This window comes from Macrotis lagotis, chromosome 1 (genome assembly GCF_037893015.1).
Source record: "Macrotis lagotis isolate mMagLag1 chromosome 1, bilby.v1.9.chrom.fasta, whole genome shotgun sequence".
Taxonomy (NCBI): Eukaryota; Metazoa; Chordata; class Mammalia; order Peramelemorphia; family Peramelidae; genus Macrotis; species Macrotis lagotis.
This window is the reverse complement of record NC_133658.1, coordinates 41,128,263-41,154,793: the sequence shown is the minus strand read 5'-3', so window position 1 is coordinate 41,154,793 and position 26,531 is coordinate 41,128,263. Positions and strand designations below refer to the sequence as shown.

Genomic DNA, 26,531 nt, shown 5'->3' with positions numbered 1-26,531 from the left:
ATATAGTAGAGAGAGTCTTGTGGAGATGAATTAGTATCAGAGAGATAGTGTTGCTTCTCCAAGCCTTTCTCTATGAAGCAATCTAGCTTCTTCCTGGAGACCTGAGAGGTCCTCCAAGAAGATGTCTTTCCTGAATGATTCAGAGAGAGCAATTTTATAGCTTGAACCCTTGGAAACTATTTCTGATCCAGTGTCTGTCTGGTTCTGCCCTTTTAAGGTAAAATAGAAGAGATCAATTCTAGACATTGACTTAACAACAGGAGACATTGAATTTTTAAAAAAATCTCCAGGGCTTTTATTTCAACTTTCCCCTCCCCCCCAAAAAACGGAAATTCCATTTAGCTTCGTTGATTAAGGTCAGAAAGTTGTACCTTCAGTTCTCAACCTTGGAAGCTGTGACACCTCAGGAGAAAGCCAGGAAATCCAGGGGTACTGATGGTTCTCCCCTGATAACTTACCTCTATTGTATGTCTGTCCCCTTTTCCTTCCCTGGTATCATTAAGAGAGAGTTTCTAGGTACAACTATAAAGTAACTCAACTTTGAATTTCCTGGTCCAGTTCAGTTGGTGCTCCAAATGCCAGGGAATTTAAACAAGGCAATTTCCTTCAACAGCTGAAGTGTTTGTGATCTCAGAACGGAAGTACAGAGTAAGAAAGCTTCTAAACAAATCCGAGGACATCCTGTAAAAGCACAGAGTTTTAGTGAGAAAAGGAAACTTTGGAAAATCCACTTCCCATCTTGATTTTTTCTAGTTTGCCAAATAATGATTTATGGATGTTTAGACATGAACCAGCAAGGGAAATCCTTTGCCATCTTGCCCAATCCTAACCCCCAAGAGATGCCCCCTGAAAACCTGTGATAAAACCACAGTTTCCCCTGGCTGCTCATTCATTCCACTTTGGGATTGCTTAAATTAGGAGGAAGTTTTTCTTGACATCAAGTCAAAATTTTCCTCTTTGCAACTTTCACTCATATGATTCATAGAATAAGAGATAGTCTGATCTGAAAAAAAAAAACCCTTAGAGATTATCCTGCAGTGAGAAAATGTTAGACTTTACGTATTAGAAGAGTTTGGTTCATATCTCATCTTCCCCACTCTGAATAAGTCAAATTCTCTGGGTCTCAGATTACTCATTTGTAAAATGAAGGAATTAGACTAGATGACCTCTTATGTTTTCTTATAACTCTCAATTTATAGTACAATTCATATGTAGGTGAAAACAAAATCAGTAAAAGGAAGTGATTTGCCCAGGCTCATATAATCAATTATTGTCAATGGTAGTAACAAGAAACCAGATTTCAAGACTCTTAATCCAGTGATTTTTTTTCCCATCTGGTAGACTATTGTTATAACCCAAGGGTGAAGGGATAAAGAAATCAGGCTGAATTGGTTCAGTAGAAATAGAAAGAATATTGTGGACAGATAGTGAGAAAGTGTAATTTAGAAGATTTAATTGAATAAGGAGAATGATGGAGAGGGAAGAAATAAAGATGATGGGGGCAGATTTCTGCCTTGTGCATTCAGTTTGATAATTTAAAAAAAACTCAAAATATTATTAAATATTTGTTCCATTTCTTTTTAAATTTTATTTTTTATTCTCAAGTGTTTATTTTCTCTCCCTACCAATATTTTCCCAGTTTAGAAAAAAGAAAAAACTTTCATAACAAATATGCCCCATCAGGCACAACAAATTTCCACATTGGTCATTTCCAAAAGTTTATGTCTCTTTTGGTCATCCATTAGTTCCTTTTTTTTTTTTAGATTTTGCAAGGCAATGGGGTTAAGTGGCTTGCCCAAGACCATACGGATAGGTAATTACTAAGTGTCTGAGGTTGGATTTGAACCCAGGTACTCCTGACTCCAGGGCTGGTGCTCTATTCACTGTGCCACCTAGCTGGCCGATCCATTAGTTCCTGATCAGGAGCCAGGTGGCATAGATGCTTCGTTCTCTAGAATCTATGGTTGGTCATTGATCAGAGTTCTTAAATATTTCAAAGTGGTTTGACTTTATAATATTGTGATTACTGGGGATAAATTATTCTTCTGATTCTGGTCACTTCATTCTGCAATACAAAATTCTTCCCAAATTTCTTTGAGAGGAGGAGAGGGGAGAGGAAGGGAGAGGAGAAGAGGGAGGGTGAGGGAGGGTAAGGGTGAGGAGGGTGTGAGGGTGAGGGAGAGGGAGAGAGGGTGAGGGTGAGGTTGAGAGTGAGGGAGAAGGAAAAGAAGAGGGAGGGGAGAGGGAAAGGGAGAGGGAGAGGAGAGGAGAAGAAGGGGAGGGAGGGGAGAAGAGAGGGGGAGGGGAGACAGAGCAGGAGAGGAGGGGAAGAGGGGAGAAGAAGAGAAGATGAAGAAGAAAAAGGAGGAGGGAGGAGAAAGAGGAGGGAGGAAAGAAGAAGAAGCAGAAAAGAAAGAAAGAAGAAGGAAAGAAGGAGGGAGAGAGGAAAAGGCAAAGGCAGGGGAAGATAGAAATAAAATGGAAGGGGTAGAAGGGGAAGGGGAAGAAAGAGGAGAGAATGGAGAAGGACGAGAAAAGAGAGGACAACTTTAGCTGCAAATCAAATGCCCTTGTATCAGGGCAGTAAAGTAGATGATGTTTCATCTTCTTTAGTGTCTTTCCATTAATAAAACCATACAATGCCCAAGACTGACTTAGTAGTAAGAATGACTTTTCTGGGTCTTTTAATAGTTGTGGTTTTGGGAAATGGTGTGTAGTATCTACAAAAGTTGTTAGGTTATAACTTTACGAGGGTCTCTTCCTAGCCAGCTCAACAAGGAAATGATATAGATTTTTTAGGCATATATGGGGTTTTTGTTTTAGTTGTTTCTAACTCTTTATGACCTTATTGGAATTTTCTTGGCAAAGATATGGGAGTGGTTTGTCATTTCCTTCTTTGACTCATTTGACAGATGAGGAAACTGAGGCAAACAGGGTAGTAAGTATCTGAGAACATATTTGAACAAGGAAGATGAGTCTTCTTTACTCAAGCCCAATACTCTATCCACTGAACCATCTATCTGAGTACAGAACAGATTTCCCACATTGTTGAATCCAGGTGAAAAATCTGCAATTATAGTTTTCATATAGCATAACTTTTTGTACTCCATTCATCTATTAATTAATTTGAAATTGAGAAGAGAACTTCATGATCTGCATTTTTCTAGGAGGAATAGTTATCTTGAGGAGGTGGTTTACTATTCCTAGGGCTCTTGGTGGTGGCCAGAATGGAGTGATCTCTCTTCATGAGGATTATTTCCCTCAATATGGAAAGATACATTCACTGACTGCACTGCAATTTGTGAATAGATCACTGTGGTAAAAAAAAAAAAAAAGATGGTTCCCTTTAAAAGCCTTATGCCCTTGACATCCACTTTGGGGAATAAGTGGCCCCACTAGCTGCCTGGAAGGCTGTCCCTAATGACACAATTGTCAAATGATTCTGGCTTGTGTATTCCTCATTTGCGGAACTTAAACAGACGTCGCTTCCATGGGACCCTCTGCATATAGCTGAAAATGTTTTGAACTTCTGTCTAGGAAGAGGCTTCCGTCACAGGATGAGGAGGAGGAGCTCAAGGCCCTGTCTCCAGTGCAATCTCCAGTGGTAGCCTGGTCTGGACCATCTAGTCCCCAAGGACAAGAGTGAGTTGGAAACTTCTCTCCTATGAATAACTAAGGACATCTCAGCATTTTGGTGACTCATTGGCTCTAGATCATTAATAATGATGCATCTTGAAGACTTTTTGGGGAGTGGAGAACTTAGTTCATTATGTTAAGCAACATGTTTGGGTTTTAAAGGGTTAAATGTGACAGGTAACATGCTGTGGTTGTTGTCAGTTAATGTGGATTTAAATCCTAGTTCTGCCATTTGAATGAATTGCTGAAAAGCATTTATTAAGAATTTGCTGTGTGCTAGATACTTACAATGTGTGTGACCTTAAGCAAACCACAACATTTCTCTGGGTCTCAGGTTCTTCTGTAAAATGAAGGAATTGGACTAAAGTTAACCTCTTGTAACTCTATATAGCTATTTAGTGTTTTGAGTCTCATTGTTAAAGTTTAGTATTTTATGTCTCATTGTTAAAGTTTATATTTCTTCTTTCCTCTTTCTCTTCTTGCCTCCCTTTATCCCTTCCTCCATCTATCCATCCATCTGTCTAATCTATCTATCATCTATCTATCATCTATCTATCTATCTATCTATCTATCTATCTATCTATCTATCTATCCATCCACCCATTATCTCTCACTCTCACTCACACTCTCTCTCTTTATCCATTCATCTATTTCAAAGTCCCTCTCTCTATCCATCCACTTATCTATCTATCTTAAAGTCTCTCTTTCTCTAACCATTTATTCATGTATCTCAAAGTTTTTGAGAACAAAACAAATCAACATACCTCAGGAAGCAATTTAAACTAGAAGCAAATCTATATTTTTTTGTTCAAATTTTTGAATGGGACCAAAGTGAGAGCATGCCAATAGTCCCAGAACTGAGTTACCCTCAAACCAGTCAAAGCATCCTTAAACAAAATGATGTATTTTTTTGGTTCCCAACATGAAGTTGGAATCAGAGCAGATCTAGGAGGTTGAACATGGAAAATGATGGAGAAACATCAGGTTTTATTTTGCACTTGTTCTACATGGATGATGATTATTATTAGTGAAGGTGCTCAGTAGATTTTGCTTCTCCCATCACTCTTCCCCTCCCTCCCCAGTGCTGCTGAACGAGCTGAGTCCACAGCCAGCCACAATAGTGCGATCATCAATGACCGGCTCCAGGAGTTGGTGAAACTCTTCAAGGAACGGACTGAGAAAGTGAAAGAAAAACTCATTGATCCTGATGTCACTTCAGATGAGGAAAGCCCTAAACCATGTGAGTGAGAGGTGAATGAGTAATGAGGTGGTGAGGAGGAAAGGGATCTTGGGTCCAATGGCCAGATCATTGTTGCTGTTATTCATCCTTCATTCTGGAAGAAGACCAATGACATAATGGAGGCTATGTCTTGACTTGTGCATGGATTGGATTTAAATGAGGTAGAACTGTTATCAGATGGGTGAGAAGTAAAGTAGCTTAATACTGTGTGTGTGTGTGTGTGTGTGTGTGTGTGTGTGTGTGTGTGTGTTAGGGAGGGAGACAAGAGGTTACAAAGAAGTGGGGAATTATAGAATGTCAAATTCTTTGGAAGAGACCATCTATTTTAACTCCCTTATTTCAGGCGGTCAATAATCACTAAGCTAAGTGTTAAGCAGACAAAGTAAAGCAAAGTCAATGAATATTAATTAAGTACCTACTGTTTACTAGGAACCATGCTGAATGCTGGGGGATACAAAAAGAAGGCAAAAGACAGTCCCTGCCTTCAAAGATCTCACAAAGTAATGTGGCAAAGATACCACACACAAAGAAATTGAAAAGGGAAGGGGGAAGAGAAGAAGGGAGGGCATCTGAAGCCAGGCCATAGATGAAGTCTTGAAGCCAGGTAGGCAATTATGAGTTACCCTAAAGAAGTTCCTCTCCTTAAGTGGAGGGTCTGGGAGGAGGTGTTCATATCCACCCTCTCCAAACAGAAGGAAGGATGGCCCCAAGGGATGGATGCTGAGGAGGTATGAATTCTGATGTTGATTTATCTTTCGGGAAGATGAGCTTCTGGAGACGATTCTGAAGTCTTTTCCTTTTACAGATGAGGAAACTGAGCTTCAGAGAGGATTTGACCTTTAGTCTTTCTTGACTTCTTAGGCCAGAGCTCTTTCCACTATTCTGTCAATATAACTAGCTCATGTCAATATAACATTTTCTCATGATGAGCTAAGGTGGTGCAAAACATTATTACCCTCATTTTACAGATTCAGATAACAAAACCCGAGAGATGAAGGGTCTTCCTTGAGGTACTAAATGTCAAATTCAGAAGTCAAACGCAGGACCTCTGCCTCCTGGTCCACAGCTCTTTCCACTTTCTAGGGGTTGTCTCTCCAAAAAGCCTCCAGGACCCTTCAGGGAAGAGCTAAGATCACTTTGAACCAATGGTATCCAGGATGGACACAATACAATGCTCATTTGAGATGTCCAGTAATCCTCTCTCATTGTCCCTCAAATCAATGGTATCCAGGCTGGACACAATGCAATGCTCATTTGAGATGTCCAGTAATCCTCTCTCATTGTCCCTCAAATCAATGGTATCCAGGCTGGACACAATGCAATGCTCATTTGAGATGTCCAGTAGCCCTTCCTCATTGTTCCTCCCCCAGACACACTCGGTTCTGAATGAACTCTAGATGAGAGCATCCCAACTCTTACCTGGCAAGAATTTCTGGGCTGCTGTCCAAGCTCTCTGAGGATGGAGCAGTGTAATTTGCCCCAGGAGAAGGCTCTGGTGGTTGTTTGGGATGCTGTTAGTCCACAATGACCATTTTACTTATTTCTTGCAATATGCTTTCCTATAGCTATGGTTGGTACAAGATGAGGAACAATTTCTCAGCTAATTGATTATTTTCCCTCAATTTCCAGTGCCCTGCGATTTGGATAAGATAAGCTTGCATTCCTTTTCTCCTTGGTTTTTAGAAGGATAAAAGGGCAGGGAATGGGGACAAGGATGTATGTGTGTATTGCTAGATCTAGGAGGCTGAATGAACCAAGGCAAATGATTACAGTTGGGGTGCATGCAAGAGTTTTTCCCACTTTTTCCTGCAGCCCCTTCCAAGAAAGCCCCAGAACCAGCACCAGATACCAAAGCTGCAGAGGCTGAAAAGGTTGAAGAGGAAGAACACTATTGCGAGATGTTATGTTGCAAGTTCAAACGCCGTCCGTTGAAAACCTACAAGTTTCCCCAAAGCATTGACCCTCTCACCAGTAAGTCATGCATGAAGGAAGCTATCCTTCTGATGCAAAGAATGAGAAGGGGAAAGGGAGGGGAAGGGACAGGGAAGGGAGGATTGCTGAGGATAATGAGAAGGGGGAGGAAGAGGTGCTGGATGGCAGGTGGCCAGTGGGTGTACCTGAACTATAAAGATTAAGGATAATGCCTATGATCAGGGGTTCTTCACCTGGAGTCCATGAACCTTGCTAAGTGTCTTTAAACATAATTGATTTCCTCATAATCCTAATCCTTTATATTTTATTCTGGAAAAGCTATATGTGTGTGTGTGTGTGTGTGTGTGTGTGTGTGTGTGTGTGTGTGTGTGTGTGTGTGTGTGTATATATATATATACTCTGTTGCTTCAGTTTTTCAAAGAAGAGTAGTGTGACTCAGTGGTTAGAGAACCAATCTCAAAACCAGTAAAACTTATGTTTGACTTGTACTGCTTATGGGACCCTGAGCAAGTTCAAAAAACTCCAGTTGTAGAGAAGATGCCAACTTACATTAGTGGCAGAAGGTAAATCCTCCTTATACAAATGGAATCATATAATGAAACCTTACATGAATGAAAATCCTGGGAATGCTACTTATCTCTATCTACTTGTCAAAGCACACTTACTCCTAGAAAGATTAACTCATGAAGAAGGATTGAGGTGTGGTGACTGGGTCCCAAGCACCAGATCCAGTCCTCTTCTGTACCCTTATATTCACTGTTGGTCCATCATGAGGTCCGTACAGTTTTGGGTCATTCCCTATCTTCTCATTAGACATGCTTAGAGACCTTGACATTCCCTCTTTCCCTATTTGGAGAATCTACAGTGCTCACTTCCTTCTAACAGAACCCATTTTTGGCTCTGTCTGAACCACTGTCCAACCCTCCTGCCTTTCTCCCCATGCTCCATAGAAATGTGTCTTGACATCTCCCTAAGCATTTCTTCTTTTTCCCTTTGGAATTTCTTCAGCTTTATAGTATAATAGACTCTTTGACAGTATGGTAAAATCTAATGACATCTTCTCAGTACAAGATTTTTAAATGCAAAAAATAAAAGATATGAGATTACAAAGGAGTCTAATTAAATTGAAATACATTTATCAGAGTGTTTTTTTAAAACCCAACATGTTTACAGATTCTGAATTCAGAGCCCTAGGTCTAGACTCTTCTTACGGGCTTTCTTTACTCTCAAATTCCAGATAGAGTGAGAGACTAAAGAAAATGTAGCAACTTTGAGCTTCTGGCTCCCTCTGAACCTCTTTTTTCCCTCTTGACCTCAGAGATTTCTTTCTGTATTTTCCACCCCTCATCCCATATTAATGAGTTTTAGTCAACAGAATGTCAATTCAATTTTTCTTCTAACATTTAAAATGAACCAACACATTCATTGATCTCTCTTTTGATCCTAGATGCCCTCTCTCTTTGGACTTTCACAGATCCTAGCTTTGTCTTGCCCAAGAAATACAAAGAAATTAGTTTTACTGTTAAGTTTTTCTTTTTAATTATATGTACTTATTTGCTAGACACAGTGCTATCTTTTTAAACTGATGTAATTAGGTCCAATTTGAAGGGTATAAACTTATCTCCTTTTTTAGAATAGCATAATTTCATGATCTTGATTGATTCCTCATAGATGAGGAATAATTCTGCCTTATTTAAATTGATTTTCCTTGGTAGATGAAAAACTTCCTATTGGCTACTTGAAATATTTGTCACTTGACATTGAAATTCTGCCATTTGACTATTCAAATGTCTCTGTGGGTTAAATTTTGGATTCCTCTCTTTCTATAATCTATGGATTATTTCTTGAAGTTTGCTATGCTTTCATTTTCATCAATTTTTTTCTATGAGAGAAAATTTAAATTATCTTTATAAATGTTTTTATGGTGCTCACTTTCAAGGCTATTCTGTCAATTTTTCTTCTTATTTTTTATACTTATAAAGGCTGCAAGATCTGTAAGTCATTTTTTCAGAGTTTCTATTGGAGAGGGTTCCTCTACCATGTGTTCTAAATTATCTATTCTTTTGGTGGCCTTCTTGAGAGCTCTCTTTTCTGTCTCTAATTTCTATTCTATTATTTCAATTTAATTTTTTCCTTTTTTATTCTGAAACATCCTAGATTTTCTTGCTGATTTTTCATTATTTCAGAATTTATAGCTTTACCTTCTCATTCATTGGAGGTTTTCAAGTTACTATATATCACTGCGTAGTATATATTTATTGGGTTTGTTTTCCATTTTTCATCCTTAATGAATCTCATTACTAGATGGGATCAGCTTATACTATAGTTTTCTATCCCAGTCGTCTTCCCAGGCATCCCTTCCTTTCTGATGAAGATTATATTGCATCAGTCCCCTTAAACCCCTCCTCCCTTTTCTCTTCTCCTCCTCCTCCTCTTCCTTCTCATCCTCCACATCCTTGTCCTCCTCCCTCCTCCATAGGTCAGGCAATTGTGATCACCTTATTGGGCAAAGTTCTTGCCTGAAGTAGTAAAGGTAGCAGTTAGATTGAGATGCTCTTCTTACCCCCACCATCTTGCCAGATGTCTATTTACTCCTCTTTGTACACCACTGTACTTCATTCCCCCCAATTGCCTCCTTTTGCATGGAGTTTTTATCTACAACAAAAGAAAAGGACAAAAACTTTTCTCAATATCAATCTTAACCTTTCTTTTGATCCATTTTATATCCACTTCATTTCTTGCTCAGTCTTCAGTGGGAAAAGAGTATACACTTCAATCCTAAGATCATAGATTTAGAGCTAGAAGGATAACTAGAAACCATCTAATTTAACCCTCACCATTTTACAAATGAGGAAACTGAGGTTTACTTAGAGACATCAAGTAGGCTCATTGAGTTATAGCAAGCGTCCAATGTAGAATCTGAACCAAAGTCTTCCTGATTCCAAACACAGCCCTCTCTCCAATGTATCACTTTGCTTCCATATGATTTTTCTGGTTGAATCTGGAAAAAAAAATTCCTCCCAAAGTTTAAGTGTGACTGATGAACATCTTTCTCTTCCTCTTAGACCTGATGTATATCCTTTGGCTCTTCTTTGTGGTCTTGGCCTGGAACTGGAATTGCTGGCTGATTCCTGTCCGATGGGCTTTTCCATACCAGACCCCAGAAAACATCCACCTCTGGCTACTTATGGACTATCTGTGTGATCTCATCTATTTCTTAGACATCACTGTCTTCCAGATGCGCCTGCAGTTTGTCAAAGGAGGAGACATCATTGTAAGTTGCTGGGCAACCACAAGGTTCAACTACTATAATGAAACCTGCTCACTCTCCATAGTCCTTGGCAGTTGACAATTAACTCTCAATTTTGTTTGGCACAAAGGTCTGGAATCTAGGGCACTGACCTCAGTATCAGCCCTGACTTTGGACTTCTCTGGTCTCTGTTTTTTCCTCTATAAAAGGGGAGAGATGGATTTGATGGGCAGGTTGCTGAAAGAATCTTGGATTTGAATGATCTGGGGAGAACACATATACATAGAAGTAAATAGAGAATATTTTCAAAGTAATTTGGCAAATGGGTTAGATGAGAGGAGCACCTAGCTAGAAAGACTGCATGGAGGATGTGACACTTTACTAGGACCCTGATGAGATTTGAAGGGAGCTAGGGATTTGAAAAAGCTAGAAGTGATGGGGGGAGAAGTATATTCCAGGAAGGGGGGTGAGGGGAGCCTGAACAAAGGCATGGAGTGGGAGATTCATAATGAATAGCCAGCTGTCCAATTGGAATGTAGAGTGGTAATATGAAATAAGGCTTGAAAGGTAGACTAAAATGAGACTGTGTATTTTAAAATGCCAAATAGAGGAATTTGCATCTGATCTTAGAGCTCATAGGGAATACTGAGCAGGAGTATAACATGATATGTATTTTAGAAATCTCAACTCAGCAGATATGTGGACAAATGGATTAGAGATGGTTGTTGTTGCTTGTTGTTTGCTCTTCATTGTTATTTTTAGGGGGGTTTTGCAAGGCAATGGGGTTAAGTGGCTTGCCCAAGGCCACACAGCTAGGTAATTATTAAGTGTCTGAGGCTAGATTTGAACTCAGGTCCTCCTGACTCCAGGGCTGGTGCTCTATCCACTGCACCACCTTGCCGCCCCAGTTTGCTCTTCATTTTTGAAGAAGGTCATGACATCAGGGAGGTGATGCCATGACATACAAATGAATTAGATTTAAGTGATGGGAGAAGACTAAGACTTGAGCCAAGAAGACTAAGTAGAAGGCTGATGTAATCACTTTGATGAAAGGTGAGGTGGTCAGCAACTGAGGGGGTGGCCATGAGGCTGGAACAAAGGAGATAAAGGCAAGCAATATTTTGAGGATAGAAAAAGCAAGTCTTGACACCTTATGACCATAGGGAATGAGACTTAATGAAGTTTAGAATGACCAAATATGTGAATCTGAGTGACTGGAAGTGTGGTAGTATCATTGACACAAACAGGGAATTTAAGTGCTGGGGAAATATTAGTGAGTTGTAATTATGTATTCTAAGTCTGTGATTAGTCTGTCAATCAATAAACATTTATTAAGTGTCTACTCTATCCCAGGCACCATGTTAGGGCTGGAGATACAAAGAAAGGCAAAAGATAGACCCTGCTCTTAAGGACAGAAATGCCAATGGAAAATTGCGTGGGATGTGATAAAGAGTTATATAGTGATGATCTAGCAGTAAAGTTTAAGAGAGAGACTGGGAATGGATGTTTGTAGATCTGATAGTCATCTGCATAGAAATTATAATAATTCATGGGCATCAGTGAGATCACTAAGAAAGAAGCTGTGGGTAGAGAAGAAAGAGACTTGGGATAGTCTTGGCCTTTGGAGCCTGCACTTAGAGTTTGGGGCACCCATGATGATCCCTCAAAGAAGACAGAGAGAGTCCAATGGGAAAGAGGAGAACCAAGGAAGAGTAGTGTCCCAGAAGTCATGTCTAGTCAAATGGACAAAAATCTAAAATACAGAGAGTGTCGAGGAGGCAAAGGCTACTTGGTGATGGAAAATCCTGCAGAAAGATGGAGGAGGATGAGGGATGAGCAAGGAATAGCAGATTCGGCAGCTAAGTGCTGTCTGATTACCTCAGAGAGAGAGAGGAGTTTCATTTGAGTGATGAAACTAGAAGCCAGATTGCACCTTAGTAACTAGTTGGCTCTCCTTGTCCCCTGTTTTACAGATGAAGAAACGGAGGCACAGAGAAATGAAAGGACATGCCCAAACTTACCCAAACTGTTAGTAGGAGAGCTAGGATGAGTCTGAACTTACTTTGGTGCTCCCTCTACTGGACCCTGTAGGCAGTGTTTACAATCTTGGTATCGATATGAGGTTTTCTGCCCAGGACAGGAAAAAGGGGGTATTTTCCTAGTCCAGGATACATGGAAGAAGCCTTGCTCTTCCCTTTCCTGCAATTGGATCACTCTTAAAGTAGTGATGCATGGAGCATTCCCTTCCCAGACCATATTCAGAGAGGGGATCATCTCCCCGAGCCACGGTGATTAAATCTGGTGCCTTTTCTTCCCATCTGAGACATAGAATTCAGGTAACAGTAGACTCTCCCATAATCTTTTCCTCTGCAGTTTCCAACAGATTGAGAGAAATATACCCTAAGGTGATCAATCAGCCAGTCAACAAACATTAATTAAGCACCTACTATGGGGATGTGATGATCATTTGTCCATTCTCTTTTAGACAGACAAAAAGGAGATGCGCAACCACTACCTAAAGTCTCGCCGTTTTAAGGTACATGACTTTTTTTTGTTTGTTTTTTGCAAGGTAATGGGGTTAAGTGACTTGCCCAAACTAGGTAAGTTTTAAAATATATATGATATATTAATATATATTATATAAAATATGTTTTAAAATGCATAATTTCCCAGAAAGAGGCTGATTTATATGGGAACCCCCATTTAAAGCAGTTTCTGAGCAGGCTTAAGTGAGACATTCATGAATTTGCTCTACCACATATACATACATACATACATATATATTATATATATTATATATAAAAACTTGGAACTGAAGAAATATGAAACTGAGGAAAAGGAAGAAGTATTTATGTTGTAAGTACTTCACAAATATCTCATTTGATTCTCACAAAATCCCTGGGAAGAGGGTACTGAGGCAGACAGAGGTTAAGTGACTTGCCCAGGGTCACACAGCTAGAAAATGTCTGAGTCAGGATTTGAACTCAGGTCTTCTTGACTCCAGACCCAGTGCTCTGCCCATAAAGTTTCCTATCTACAACATTTCAAATGTGCCATATTGCACTGTGGAAAAAGAGGGAATCGTGTGAAAATGCTCTTGACTTCATGCATGTAAATGCATGTATTAAGTATACATGTGTGTATATATATAAGTATATATATATATATATGTGTGTGTGTGTGTGTGTGTGTGTGTGTGTGTGTGTGTGTGTGTGTGTAACATAAAGGTCATTGCTTCCTAGTGTATAGATAACTGGCCTTAGACTCCAGAAAGCCTAGGTTCTGGCCTGCCTGCTGGATGTCAGACCCTGGGCAAGTCACTTAACTTCTGAATGTTCACTCACGATAACTCTGAAAATGGCAGAGAAGTTGCCATCTGCATAGATGGAGTTTCATCTTGTTGGAATTTTTATACTAATCTGTATCCCTCTCAAGTAACAGTTTGCTGGATGCCAGAAGTCTACATAGACTAGAACCAGGTTAATTAAAGTCTTTGTGGGACACTAGGGCGATTCTGTTGAAGTGTCTGTATAACCCGACTATATCATTCAGAGGCAGGTGGGGTGAGTGGTATTAAATACCAAGGTGTACTTTGTGATCTGGAAATGTCAAATCATGAGGCCTAGAAAAATATGTGTTGATGGCACACACTGTCTAGTTCCTGATGAATTTCTAATTCTAATATAGGAGTTGCTAATATACCCTGACATATTTCTCCTTTTTTTTAAAACAGATTTATATTGATGTCTTCTGTTTTTTATATTTCATAGTTACCCCTAATATTCTTCCTCTTTCCTTTCTCAGACTCATCCTGAGACCAAAAAAGAAAAAGAAAAGATAAAAAAATTAATACAACATTGAAAGTAGTCTATAGATTGTAGACTCCTCACCTCCATGAAGGGATTTACTTGGGGGATATTCCCTCATCTTTTCAAGAGAATCTTAATCATGTTAATTTTATTAGTCATTAAAATTGGGGGGGGGTAATTGTTCTTTCCATTTACATTAATGTAGCTGTTGTATATATTGTTTTCTTGGCTTTGCTTCCTTTCATCCTGCATCTGTTCTTGTAGATCTTTTCAATTTCTTTGTATCCATCACTTATAACATTTTTTTTTGTTTGCTTGTTTTTTTGCAAGGCAAATGGGGTTAAGTGGCTTGCCCAAGGCCACACAGCTAGGTAATTATTAAGTGTCTGAGACCAGATTTGAACCCAGGTACTCCTGACTCCAAGGCAGGTGCTTTATCCACTATGCCACCTAGCCACCCCTACAACATTTTTTAAAGCCCAGGAATATTTCATTACATTCATGTATCACACTTTGTCGTTGCCATTTCCCAATTGATGAACATCAGCTTTGTTTCTTTGCTCAGGCATATTTCTAATGGTATCTTTTCATGTACATCAGAGGTCCTATGGTTCATAGGTGTCTTCAGTTTGTGGCTTTCCTTCTAATTTTGGCTTTAAAAATTGCATTTTAGATGGATGTGCTTTGCCTCCTGCCCCTTGACTTGCTCTATTTAAAAGTTGGTGTGAATTCCCTCTTACGGCTGCCACGCTGCTTAAAGGTAAGTCCCATTGCATATTTAGATGGCATGGGGCCATCCATCAATATTTGAGTAATATCATGGAATAGATACCATGGGAAAGTACATTCTTTCTGTGACTTATTTTAGGATGACCAAGGAAAGAGAAGCTGGGTCTTCATGGTGACAGGGTGTGAAGTGAAGGGTTGGCACTTTAGTTGCAAATGCTCAGCTAATCTTGTTGACTCAGAAACAATCCACTCAATGTGGATTTTTTTAACTGTCCATTTTGATCAACAGAAGCAGTTAAGTCGATAGAGTTCTGAGTCTGGAGTCAGAAAGACCTGAGTTCAAATCCACTCTCAGATACTTATTAGTTATATGACCTTGGGCAAGTCACTTCACCTCTATTTGCCTTGATCCACTGGAGAAATAAATGGCAAAACACTCCAGTATTTTTGCCAAGGAAACCCCATGGATGGTATTGACATACTGTGTGAGTGTATGACGGTATGACATCCTATGGACTACAGGGTCATGAATAGTTGGACACAACTAAACAATTTTGGCTAAATCAAAGGGTAATGTTTGTATGTTCACTTCTCTTAGGCTACTTAGTCGCCTCATTGAAAGGAGCTCATATATGGTTCATAATTAAGCTCCTCATTGAAGTTCATTATATATGTATTCATTGCACTCTCTTCTTTTCATTTATAGTACATGGCTTTCTTTGAGTTTAATAACCGGCTTGAAGCTATCCTCAGCAAAGCCTATGTTTACAGGTGAGATACAGTGGCCATCATTGCTGGTGATGGCAATACATAAGCTTGGAAATTTGCTGAGGGAATGGGCTGAATTGGGTTTTACTGTCCAAATAATTTCTCTTTGCAAACACATCTACCAAGTCTAACCCCCATCCCCCCAGGAAGGAAAACTACCATATCTTTGGCCTTCATCATTTTCTGAGACATATATATATATGTATATATATATATATATATACATATATATATGTATATACAGAGAGAGAGAGAGAGAGAGAGAGAGAGAGAGAGAGAGAGAGCTGAAAACTTCCAAATGTCTTATTACAATGCATATTCTCATAGGTAGAACAAATATACTGCCTCAGGGAAATTATCACATATCTTCATTTTATTTACAATTTGAGATTTTTTCTCAGTCCTTATCATGGGAAGAAGGTACCTCCTCCTTCTCTGCGTTCTCATAAAACTATGTTTCCCTTTGTTTTACAGAGTCATAAGAACCACAGCCTATTTGCTTTATAGTTTACATGTGAATTCATGTCTGTATTATTGGGCATCAGCCTACCAAGGGATTGGTTCTACTCACTGGGTTTATGATGGAGTGGGAAATAGGTAAGCTGCCATTCTTCTGTCTTCTGACTTAGGTCAAAGCCCTCTTTTTTTTAAGGTTTTTGCAAGGCAATGGGGTTAAGTGGCTTGCCCAAGGCCACACAGCTGGGTAATTATTAAGTGTCTGAGACCGTGTTTGAACCCAGGTACTCCTGACTCCAGGGCCAGTGCTTTGTCCACTAGGCAACCTAGCCGCCCCTAAAGCCCTCTTTCTTCATAGCATATAGCATGCAACTGAAAAAATATTCTGACAGGAGATCTGAGTTGAAATCTCTGCTTTTAAGAGTAGAACTTTGTAATTATATGGGTGAATCACTTAGACTTTCTGAGAAGGTTTTTCTGTAGAGCAGAGTTGAGTATCTAAATACCCACCTACCTCAGAAGCAGCTAGGGGATAGAGTGTTTAATCTGAAGCAGAAAGGCACAAGCTCAAATTCAGCCTCAGTCATTTATTAGTTATGTGACCCTGGGCAAGTGACTGTAACCTCTATCTTCCTCAATTTCCTCAGTCGGAAAATGGGGTTAATCATTGTATCTATTTTCCAAGGTTGTTGTGAAAACAGAAGGAATTTAATAAATGATTATTTCAGCCCTTCCTTTATAGGATTATCATTAACGTGCAATAGAGATGGGATTAGTTCTTATAATCACATAAATTTATCTCTCTATATATCTGTCTTCATTTTGTCCTCAGGATTTTGAGTTGGGCAGGATCTTTGTTGTCATCTTGACCAGCCCCTCCTCTCCTTTTGCAGATAAGACGGCCAAGTAGTGAATGGAAGATCTGAATCTAAACCTGTCCGGAATGAAGGGCAAATAACAATAACTGCCCACTCTGCCATTTCGTCAGGGCTTTGAGCCCCACTGATCTTTTTAGTTAAGGAAACACAGAGGGTTAAAAATAGAAACTCAATTAAGATCTCTTGGAAGTCCTCCCATCTCTGAGGTCTGTGAGAGCCCCCACCCCAGCCCCCACTTTGGGCTGGGGGTGTCAGTAACTTAGTGATTACTAACGTTGAGGGTGCCACCAGAATATAAGTCCAACCCCCCTCATCTTCATACTTAGATAATCTCTGTCTGTCCTCATAGCAAGGTGAGAAGGCACAAGAGGCCTTTTGTAACCATTGTCAACATTTTTATTACTGATGTATTGATAATTCTTTGTAAATGACATCCAAATTGGAAAAGAATTCCATTTTTTCCTCTGATGAACAGTTCCAACAAATTCACTTTGTGATTCTTTGGGGAGCAAGTATTCTTTCAAAATAATCACACTGTCAAAGCAAAAATCATTAATTATCCAAAGGTAGTTTTGAAAGGAATGAATGCTTCTGTGTTTCTTTTATTTTTTATTTTCTTTTATTTTTTTAGATTTTGCAAGGCAATGGGGTTAAGTGGTTTGCCCAAGGCCACATGACTAGGTAATTATTACGTGTCTGAGGTCAGATTTGAACCCAGGTACTCCTGACTCCAAGGCTGGTGCTCTATCCACTGTGCCACCTAGCTGCCCCCTGTGTTTCTTTTAAAACTCAACTTATAAGCTAGGTCTTAGCCCTTTATAAAGAAATTCTGGTGTCCCTTGAAGCCAATATCTATTACCCATGCTGTAGTCAGTATATTTTGGATTTCCTGTCATCTCCCATGGAATGGAATGTGTTATATACTCCTCTAGAGTTTTTACCACCTCCATACTTAAATGGGCATACTCCATAACTCTAACCTAAAACGTAGAATCATGGAGTCATAATTAGAGTTTGAAGGGAACCCAGAAGTTGTCTAGTTCAGTCCTTTCATTTTATAGATGGGAAAACTGAGGCACAGAGAAGTTACATCCAAGGGTCACCTGGGTAGTAAATAGCAGAGATGGCATTTGGCTCTTCCTCTTTTGACTAAATCCAGGCCATTATATCATTTTTCTTTTGCTTACTCCTCCAAAGACTTGGTTCCACAGGCCTTTCCCCAAGTGGATATATACCAAGTCATCATTCTTACCTTCTCTGGTAAATGAAGAGAGCGAAGGTCACACAGGCATTTCAAGAAGCCTGTCAGCCAAGGAGAAGTTCCAGAAGGGACACCCTGAGCCACCAGCTTCTTCTGATGGGGCCTAGAGAGAATTCCTTCTGGACCAATCAGCTGGAAATGAAGTGTATTCTTTCATACTATCATATGCTCTCCTTCTCCATACCTTTAGCTCCATCATGGCCCTAAAATAATTCCTCTTTGAATATGAGGATCATAGAATTCTGACCCTTCCTCTAAAACTTCACAAATTTAGAAAATATGGAATTTAAAATGAGGAAAGGGGGCGGGCAGAGTGGCAGGTGTTCTCCATGATCTTCTACCATGGCCCTTGGGCTTTTGTGGAATCTTATTTTGGGGGGGTAGGGAGAGGAGAACATCTCATTAATTTATTATTGTTATATCATATTTTATTAAGTTTTTATTGTTATTAAATTTATTAAGTTACAATCTGATTCTGTGAGGTCCTTGATGTGGAAATACTTTATATATTCTCATATCCTCAACAACATGCTGGGGAAAGAGGGGCAGGAGAGACAGGAAGGATACTGGACCTGGACACTAGAGACCTGCTGCCTTAGGGACCTTGACAAGTCACAGAATTTCTCCAAACCTCAGTGTACTCACATGTAAAATGAGGTTCATTTTGCAGAGAGTCATGGCAAAGGTGTTTATAGCAGCATCTAGGTGGCACAGTGGAAAACCTAAGTTCAAATCTGGCCTTAGACATTTACTAACTGTATGGATCTGGGTAAGACAATGAATCCTGTTTGCCTCAGTTTCCTCATCTGTAAAATGAACTGGAGAAGGAAATAACAAACCACTCCAGTCTCTCTGCCGAGAAAACCCCAAATAAGGTCATGGAGAGTCAGACATGACTGAAATGACTGACCAACACCAAGAAGCCAGGATTGTTGTAATGATCAAATGAGATATCCGTTAAGTATTTAGTAAGTCTTAAAATGCTATGTAAATTATATAGACGTATAATTGATTCATATTTACATTCTATTAGAAATATAAATGATTTCTTTTATTACAGCTATTATTATTCAACATTCCTTTTCTATTGTCTTATTGGTTAGTTCTCTCTTGTTGACCCAAACTGGGAGTGAATCAACTCTGAGATTCAGATTCCCGGAGTGCCCAGAAAGTTCAATCCACTCTTCTGGAAAAATCCAGAAGGAAGCCTTCTTATTCCCCTTGAGGTGTATCCATATCCTAGGACCAACGAAATTGTTAAGAGAGAGAGTTCGATTTAAGATTGCAGGAACTAGGTTCAAATTGCAGAATCTTCCATCATCAAACCTCAGGCCATTCAGGGTCTTTCTGGGCCACAGCCTTTCTTATTAAAAGATTAGGGCAATAGATTGATGGATCTTTGTGGTCTTTCCTTGCTTAATGTCCTGCACAAGATCATTGGGTCTGTTGGGCTTGACTTTTTCGTTTAGGAGCTGATATCTCATTTCAAGGCAAAAATTTCTGGCTTTGTCCTCCATGGGAAAAAAAAAAACAACATTTCTGCTCTAGGCTCTGCCACTGCCTGAACTAAAATCCAACCTTAGGCACTTACTAGCTGCATGACCTTGAACAAGTCACTTGATGTCCCTTCCACAAGTTCCTTATCTGTAAAATGAAGGAAGGAAATGAGCAATTATTAAGTACCTACTATATGCTAGGTGCTTTATACAACAACACTAGGAAATTGGTTTTGTTATTATCTTCATTGTAGTTGAAGAAGTTGAGGTAAATTGAGCTTAAAGGACTTGCTCAAGACCACATAGCATGTATCTAGGGTGGATTTGAACTCAGAACTTTCTGAGGTCCAGTTCTCTACCCATTGCATCACTTCTAGTTGCTCCTGGCTGATGGTGCAGTGAATAAAGAGCCCCATCTGGACTCAGGAAGATGTGAGTTCAAATTTGTCCTCAGACATTTATTAGCTGTATGACCTTGACCAAGTCACTTAACTCTGCCTTGGTTTTCTTATTTGTAATAGGAGATGGAGAAGGAAGTGGCAAACTACTCCAATATTTTTGCTAAGAGAATCTCCTGTGGGGGTCACAAAGAATCAGATACAACTGAAAAACAACTGAAGAGTAACAGAATCTCTTGGCACATTTTGAATTTTCAATTAGTTAATAAGCAATTATTAAGCACCTACATTACAGATACAAAGAAATTCAAGAAAACAGTTACTGCCCTTAAGGATCTCAGTCCAATGGAGGAGAAAACATAGAAAAATATGGATTTATGGTGGAAAGAGAGATAAAGTGCTGGTGAGGGGAAGAGCTGGGAAAGGTGTCTTATACAAGATAAGATTTGAACTGGGTATTGGAGGAGACCAAAGAAGCCCAGGGCAGAGATAAGGAGGGGGTATCAAGAGGGGGCAGAGTACTTCTGGTTCAGGTCGAATCAGCTCCCTCTGGTTAGCAATTATTCTTTCAGTTATTATTCTATATTAATTAAGCAACGAATTCCTGGTTTCTTATCATTACCCACTCATTTAATTCAAATTAACTTAAATTTTAATAACACCTCCTATGTCCCTAGCCACATGTTAAGGACCAGGGAATCTAAATTTAGAATACAATGTAGCTGCTTATTTGGAATAGCGCCCTAGTAATGGAGTTTCCCCCCGGCAGAACCCGTGGAAGGAAGGGTCCTTTGATAAATTACAGGAGTCTAGGAACTTGGATGGGAAAAAAATACATTTCTATTTTTATTAAACTGGAATTAAAACTTATGATTTTCTTTAACTATTTAAAAACATTATTGCGAGAAGGGCTTCTCCAATAGACTTCACCAGACTGCCAAAGAGATAGGAAACAAATCCGATTAAGAAACCCTGATCTGGAATCCAGGGAGATGTGGAACACTTTGCTGGTATTGGGCTCAAATTTTTGTTCTGCTGCCTCTTACCTGGGTGACCTTGGGAAAGTCACTTCATTGGGGCAGAGGGAATTCATCTATAAAATGGAGTTGGATAGAGCCCAGGATGAGTAACTGATTGGCCTAGATGAGTCCTTCTAGATCCTAAATCTAGTCTCCTTGCCTATTTGAGGTATATGATGGTGCCCTAGAGAGCAAACTTTACTGTTTTCAAGAAATATAGCCTAGGAGGGAGAACTAAGATGTGTACAAAGAAACAAGAATAAAGTCCTTTCTGGCACTTATTTTTTATGAACAGTTGAAAAAAAAGTTGAAAAAGGGATATTTCCTGAAACAATTATACAGAATTTGGAGGAGCTGTTTCCAGACATCCTGAAGTCATTCTGTTGGGGTTCTGAGCAGTGGATAGAACACAGAACCTGGAACCAGGAAGAACTGAGTTCAAATCTAGGCTCAGATACATGCTGGCTGTGTGACCTTGGGCAAGTCAGCTAACCTCTTTTTACCTCAGTTTCCTCAACTATCAAATGGGAATAATAATAGCACCTTTCTCCCAGGATTATTTATAAATTACTTTGTCAACTTTAAGGCACTATATAAATGTTAATTATTTTTATTAAAATAGGATCCATGAAGTTGTTAAAAAATTTATAACTATTTCAAATACAATTAGTTTTCTTTGTAATCCCATATATTTAATTTGATACATTTAAAGTCATGATTCTCAGATGGGATCCATACATATCACCAGACTATCAAAGGGACCAAAGAGACAAAGATTATAAGAATACTTTGTTCTCAAGAACCTTCTGTTTCTGGTGTTGTTCATTCATTTCAGTCATGTCAACTCTTTGTGACCCCATTTGGGGTTTTCTTCTATTTACCTCAACTTCTTCAACTACAATGAAGATAACAGTAAAAATGATTTCCTAGTGTTGTTGTATAAAGTACCTAGTATGTAGCAGGTGCTTAGGCAGAATGGTCTACCATGTCCTTCTCCATCTCATTTTCCTGATGAGGGAAACTAAGGCAAGCAAGATGAAGTGACTTGCCCAGTGTTGACCAGTGGATAAGTGTTTAAGGTTGTATTTGAACTCAGGAAGATGATTCTTGGTACTTTATCTAGTATGGTGCCACCTAGTTCTCCTTTGAGTGCATGGATGCCTCTTTTTTAGAAAGGGTGCCTCTTTTTTTAATTTGATTTCTTGCATCAGGAAGGTCTGAATTACAATATAGCCTTACTAGCTGTGTAATCTTGGGTAAGTCACTTAACTTCAGTTTGCCTCAGTTTCCTCATCTGTAAAGTGGGAATAATAGTAGCACTAACTCACAGGTTCGAGTGAGATAAAAATTATAAAGTATGTGGCTCATTATCAGTGCTCTATAAATGCTAGCTATTATTATTATGATTACTATTATTAATTTTTATATCACCATGGTCAGTCCCAGGATCCCTCTGCATAGGAACAGGCGACTCTTGATCAAGTTAAGACTTGCAGAAATTAACAAAGAAAAGAGTCTCCTTGGATTTCTTATTTTTCACAAGCAAATTGTGATGGCTCGAGTCACCCCTTCTCTCTCTCTTTTCCTAGCTATATTCGATGCTATTACTGGGCTGTCAAGACCCTGATCACCATTGGGGGATTACCTGACCCTCAGACACTCTTTGAAATCGTATTCCAGCTCCTGAACTACTTCACGGGGGTCTTCGCTTTCTCTGTGATGATAGGACAGGTGGGTAAAGGCCGGATCATCAGTGGCCTCTGATGGCTTGTTTTGAAGAACCCTGAGAAATCCCTCCTCTCAACCCTCTTTCCCCCACTGTCTAAACTGCTTTTGTGGGTCACACCCTGACTCTTCTTCCTCCAGACCTCCTGCTGAGGGCACCTACTAAATAAAATCACCAGATGCACCTAAGAGGAGGGATCAAGGCAGATGAAGAGCACCCAAATGTCTGGTAGGACACTTGGGGAAGAAGTGATGAAGGATGAGCAGAATTTCAAGTGTACCAAAAAACCCCAAAACCCTTCATGGTATACTTTGCCTGTGAGACAATCCTATCAATTTTTCCCATTCAGTTTTAGGATTGGTTTAAGGATTTCAATACAATAGGCCTGGAGTCAGGAAGATTCATCTTCTTGAGTTCAAATCCAGTCTCAGATACCAGCTGGACAAGTCACTTAACTCTGATTATCTCAGTTTCCTCACCTGTCAAATGAACTGGAAAAGGAAATAGCAAACTACTCCAGGATCTTTGCCAAGAAAAATCCTAAATGGGTCAGATAATCTGAAACAATTGAACCACAACAAGAATTTTAGGGTAGATGAGATAGCAAAAAGAAGGGAAGTTAAGTAATTAAGGCAATGGTAGGAAAAGATAGAAAGGGGATCCTAGAGGCATCTGCATCTCTTCAGAATTATGGGAGCAGAAGTAATGCCCCCTCCCACTGGTAGGTGGCACAAATGAGTGCCATGCTGGGCTTGGAGTCAGGAAGACTTGAGTTCATAGCTTCCCTTAGACACTAACTGGCAAATTACATGCCTTCTTTATCTGAAAAATGAGGGATTTTCATTTGATGGTCCCTTCCAACTCTGGCCATACTAAGGTGCTTCTGTATTTTGTGGTATCCTTTGGACTTGGACCAAGTAGCTTTCTGCCATTTTGGGGTCCTCCCCAACCCTGTCTCCCTTTGGGAATGCAGGAAAGTCTTGAAGTTCTGAAGGACTATTTGTCAAATGAGAAGCAGCTCAGGATGGAAGGATTCCAAGGTCTTTTTCAGCTCTAAATTATATGATACTGTGAGTCTGAGCTGATCCAAAGTGTATTGAGCCATAGAGGCAGTTTCAGTAACAGAATTTGACCTCCACTAGCCATGGTGAACTTATGTATCGAAATAGAGTGATCAGAGCAAGGGAGATGATCGAGTCTTGTCCTCTGCCTGGGTCAGGCTGCATTGAGAGTATTTTATTTGGTTCTAGACAGTGCATTTTAGAAAAGACAAATGAACTCATGAGTTGTCAAGAACTCATTTTTGTAACCTCATTTTTGTTTTTGATGGGGTTCTGGGCTGGCAGGTTGGAGGGTTAATGGAAATTAGCAAAGTGATTGATGTGGTTTCTTATGCTTTTTTTGCAACTTATGCTCTTCTTATGGATGAGACAGAAGCATAGGCTAGATAATAATGTAGTTCTGTGGATGCAGAGCCAGTCAAATGATAACTACTGAAGTTATCATTAATAATTTAATATTAACCTAAGAGGAGGAGGTATCCAGTAGGTTGACCTATGGGTATATTCTTATCCCTGTATCATATGATATTTTTATCAATGATTTGGAAAATCATAAATGGCATGTCTACAAAATTTGAAGATGACATAGGAAGGAGGGACAACAAACACACCCATGGGCATCCAACCTTTTAACTCTTCTGGGCCACATTGCCCAATAAAAACTTGTCAAAAGCCACATATAGAATTTAATATTTATTTATGTGGTTTTTGAGAAGTTTTTATTGGGCAATGTGGCCCAGAAGAGTTAAAACTCATATTACCAAGAGAAGAATAACAAAATACAGTAATGTAATGAGGGATAATAAAATGTGTCACATGTGGCCCATGGGATGTGGGTTGACACACCTGTTACTAGACAATCTAATAGAATGAATTTTGATGACGATCAATGTATATTTGGATTCAAAAATAAATGCTACAAATGTAAAACAGGACATATGGCTAAAGAGCAAGCTGAAAGACCATGTGAGTATGGTATGGCAATCTCCAAAACTAGTGAAATCTCAAGCTAGGTTAAGAAAGTCATGGTGTCCAGGTTGTGAGCAGGGATAGCCCTACTCTCCTGGACCATTTGTGAGGTTCTCTAAATTATAATATTACGTATATAACCAATATCAAGTTGTTTGCCATCTTAGGGAGGGAGAAGGAAAGGAAGGGGTTAAAAATTTTGAAACTCAAAATATTGTAAAAAAAGAGGATGTTCAGAATTGACTTTACATGTAATTAGACAAAACCATTAAGACAAAAGATAATAATTAAATTACAGCGTTCAGTTCTGGGACCAGATTTTAAGAAGGTCATTTATAAGCTAGAAGGTATTTCATGGATGGAATACCAGTATAGTCAAGGTTCTGAAAACAATATCATGTGAAAATTAGTTGCAAGAATTGGAAGTATTTAATATGGAAAAGAGAAGACTCAGTTATGATAAGATAGAAGTCTTCAAGTATGTGAAGGATTCTCATGTGGGAGAAGAAGTAGATTTTATTTTGTTTAACCCCAGAAGGCAGAGCTACAAACAATGAAAGGGAATTAAAGAGGAAGATCTATAAGAAAACTTCCCAATTTTTTAGAGATGTTCAAAGTGGAATGAGTTGTTTCAGGAGATAGTTGACTGCCCTTTTCTCCACCAGAAGTTTTTGGGGAGATGATGGATGATGACTTATCAGGGTGTTTCAATAAGGACTAGATTGTTTCAATTCTAGGTGATCTCTGAGCTCCAATCTAACCCTGAGATATGTGATTTGTAAAAATATCTTCTGTCCTGAGTTTGACTGGGGAAAATCTCAGAAAAAAAAATTCCTACCTCAAAATACAAAAATATCCAGCTGAGAATTTAAGGCATTCTCTAATTGAAAAAATAATTTAATTTTTATTTTCAATTCCAAATCTCTCCCTCCCTCCTCCACATATTGAAAAGGTGAAACATATATTACATATATATATATATTATGCAAATGAAGTAAGATGTTCTCTTTAAAAGAGAATACCAGGTAGACCTAATTTAAAATTGTTAATAAGCAGGTTCTTTTGGTTTTACTTAGACTCTTTCCTCTGCCCTCTCCAGATGAGAGACGTTGTTGGAGCAGCAACTGCAGGACAAACATATTATAGGAGCTGTATGGACAGTACCGTCAAGTACATGAATTTTTACAAAATCCCAAGATCAGTTCAGAATCGTGTTAAGACCTGGTATGAATATACATGGCATTCTCAAGGCATGCTGGGTAAGATCTGTATCCCATTTGAGCTTTCTACTTCTATGGCGTTTTTCTTAGTTTAGCTTTATTTATCTAATATACTTTACCAATTATATTAAGAGTAGTTCATACTTGTATATTGTTCTCCAAGCTCTCTCCCATTGTGACCTTTCAGAGTGAGGGATATGGATGTTATCTAAGTAGAAAGTATACTCTGGGCCAATCTACAAAGTTAGGCAGGTTATATTTCCCCTACACTCAGAGGTTTGTGCAGTGTCTCTTCCCCACATTGCTAAATTTCGATGAATAACACCCATTTAATGTAGCCATTTAACACCAATTAGCTTTTGTGAAATATTTACTTTAAAAATATGGCTAGAAGAAAAATAAAAATATTTCCTCCCAATCCCTCAGGACCATACTCTCTAACACCACATTCCTCTCTAGGAAGAGGAGGCACTCTCAGTACATTTCTTATAAACCCAAATCTAGACTTTGCATGACTTCTGGATGAATCCACATCTCAACTATCTATTAGATCTTGAAGGCCATTTCCAAGGTTGAGAGGTAGATAGATAGATAGATAGATAGATAGATAGATAGATAGATAGATAGATAAATAGATAGAGACAGAGAAAGAGAGACACACACACACACACACACACACACAC

At 39.1% G+C, this 26,531-nt stretch overlaps 1 protein-coding gene across 1 annotated transcript in view; it reads left to right on the top strand.

Annotated features, from left to right (window-relative positions):
• The window catches only part of CNGB1 (cyclic nucleotide gated channel subunit beta 1), a 106,332-nt gene that overhangs the window by 64,825 nt on the left and 14,976 nt on the right, over positions 1–26,531 (top strand). The window contains exons 22-31 of the mRNA XM_074211170.1: positions 3,538–3,642; positions 4,719–4,876; positions 6,689–6,847; positions 9,874–10,082; positions 12,544–12,594; positions 14,541–14,627; positions 15,303–15,367; positions 15,839–15,961; positions 22,462–22,603; positions 25,728–25,887. Of these exons, the coding sequence (XP_074067271.1) occupies positions 3,538–3,642; positions 4,719–4,876; positions 6,689–6,847; positions 9,874–10,082; positions 12,544–12,594; positions 14,541–14,627; positions 15,303–15,367; positions 15,839–15,961; positions 22,462–22,603; positions 25,728–25,887 (1,259 nt within the window). The remainder of the gene's footprint in view (positions 1–3,537; positions 3,643–4,718; positions 4,877–6,688; positions 6,848–9,873; positions 10,083–12,543; positions 12,595–14,540; positions 14,628–15,302; positions 15,368–15,838; positions 15,962–22,461; positions 22,604–25,727; positions 25,888–26,531) is intronic.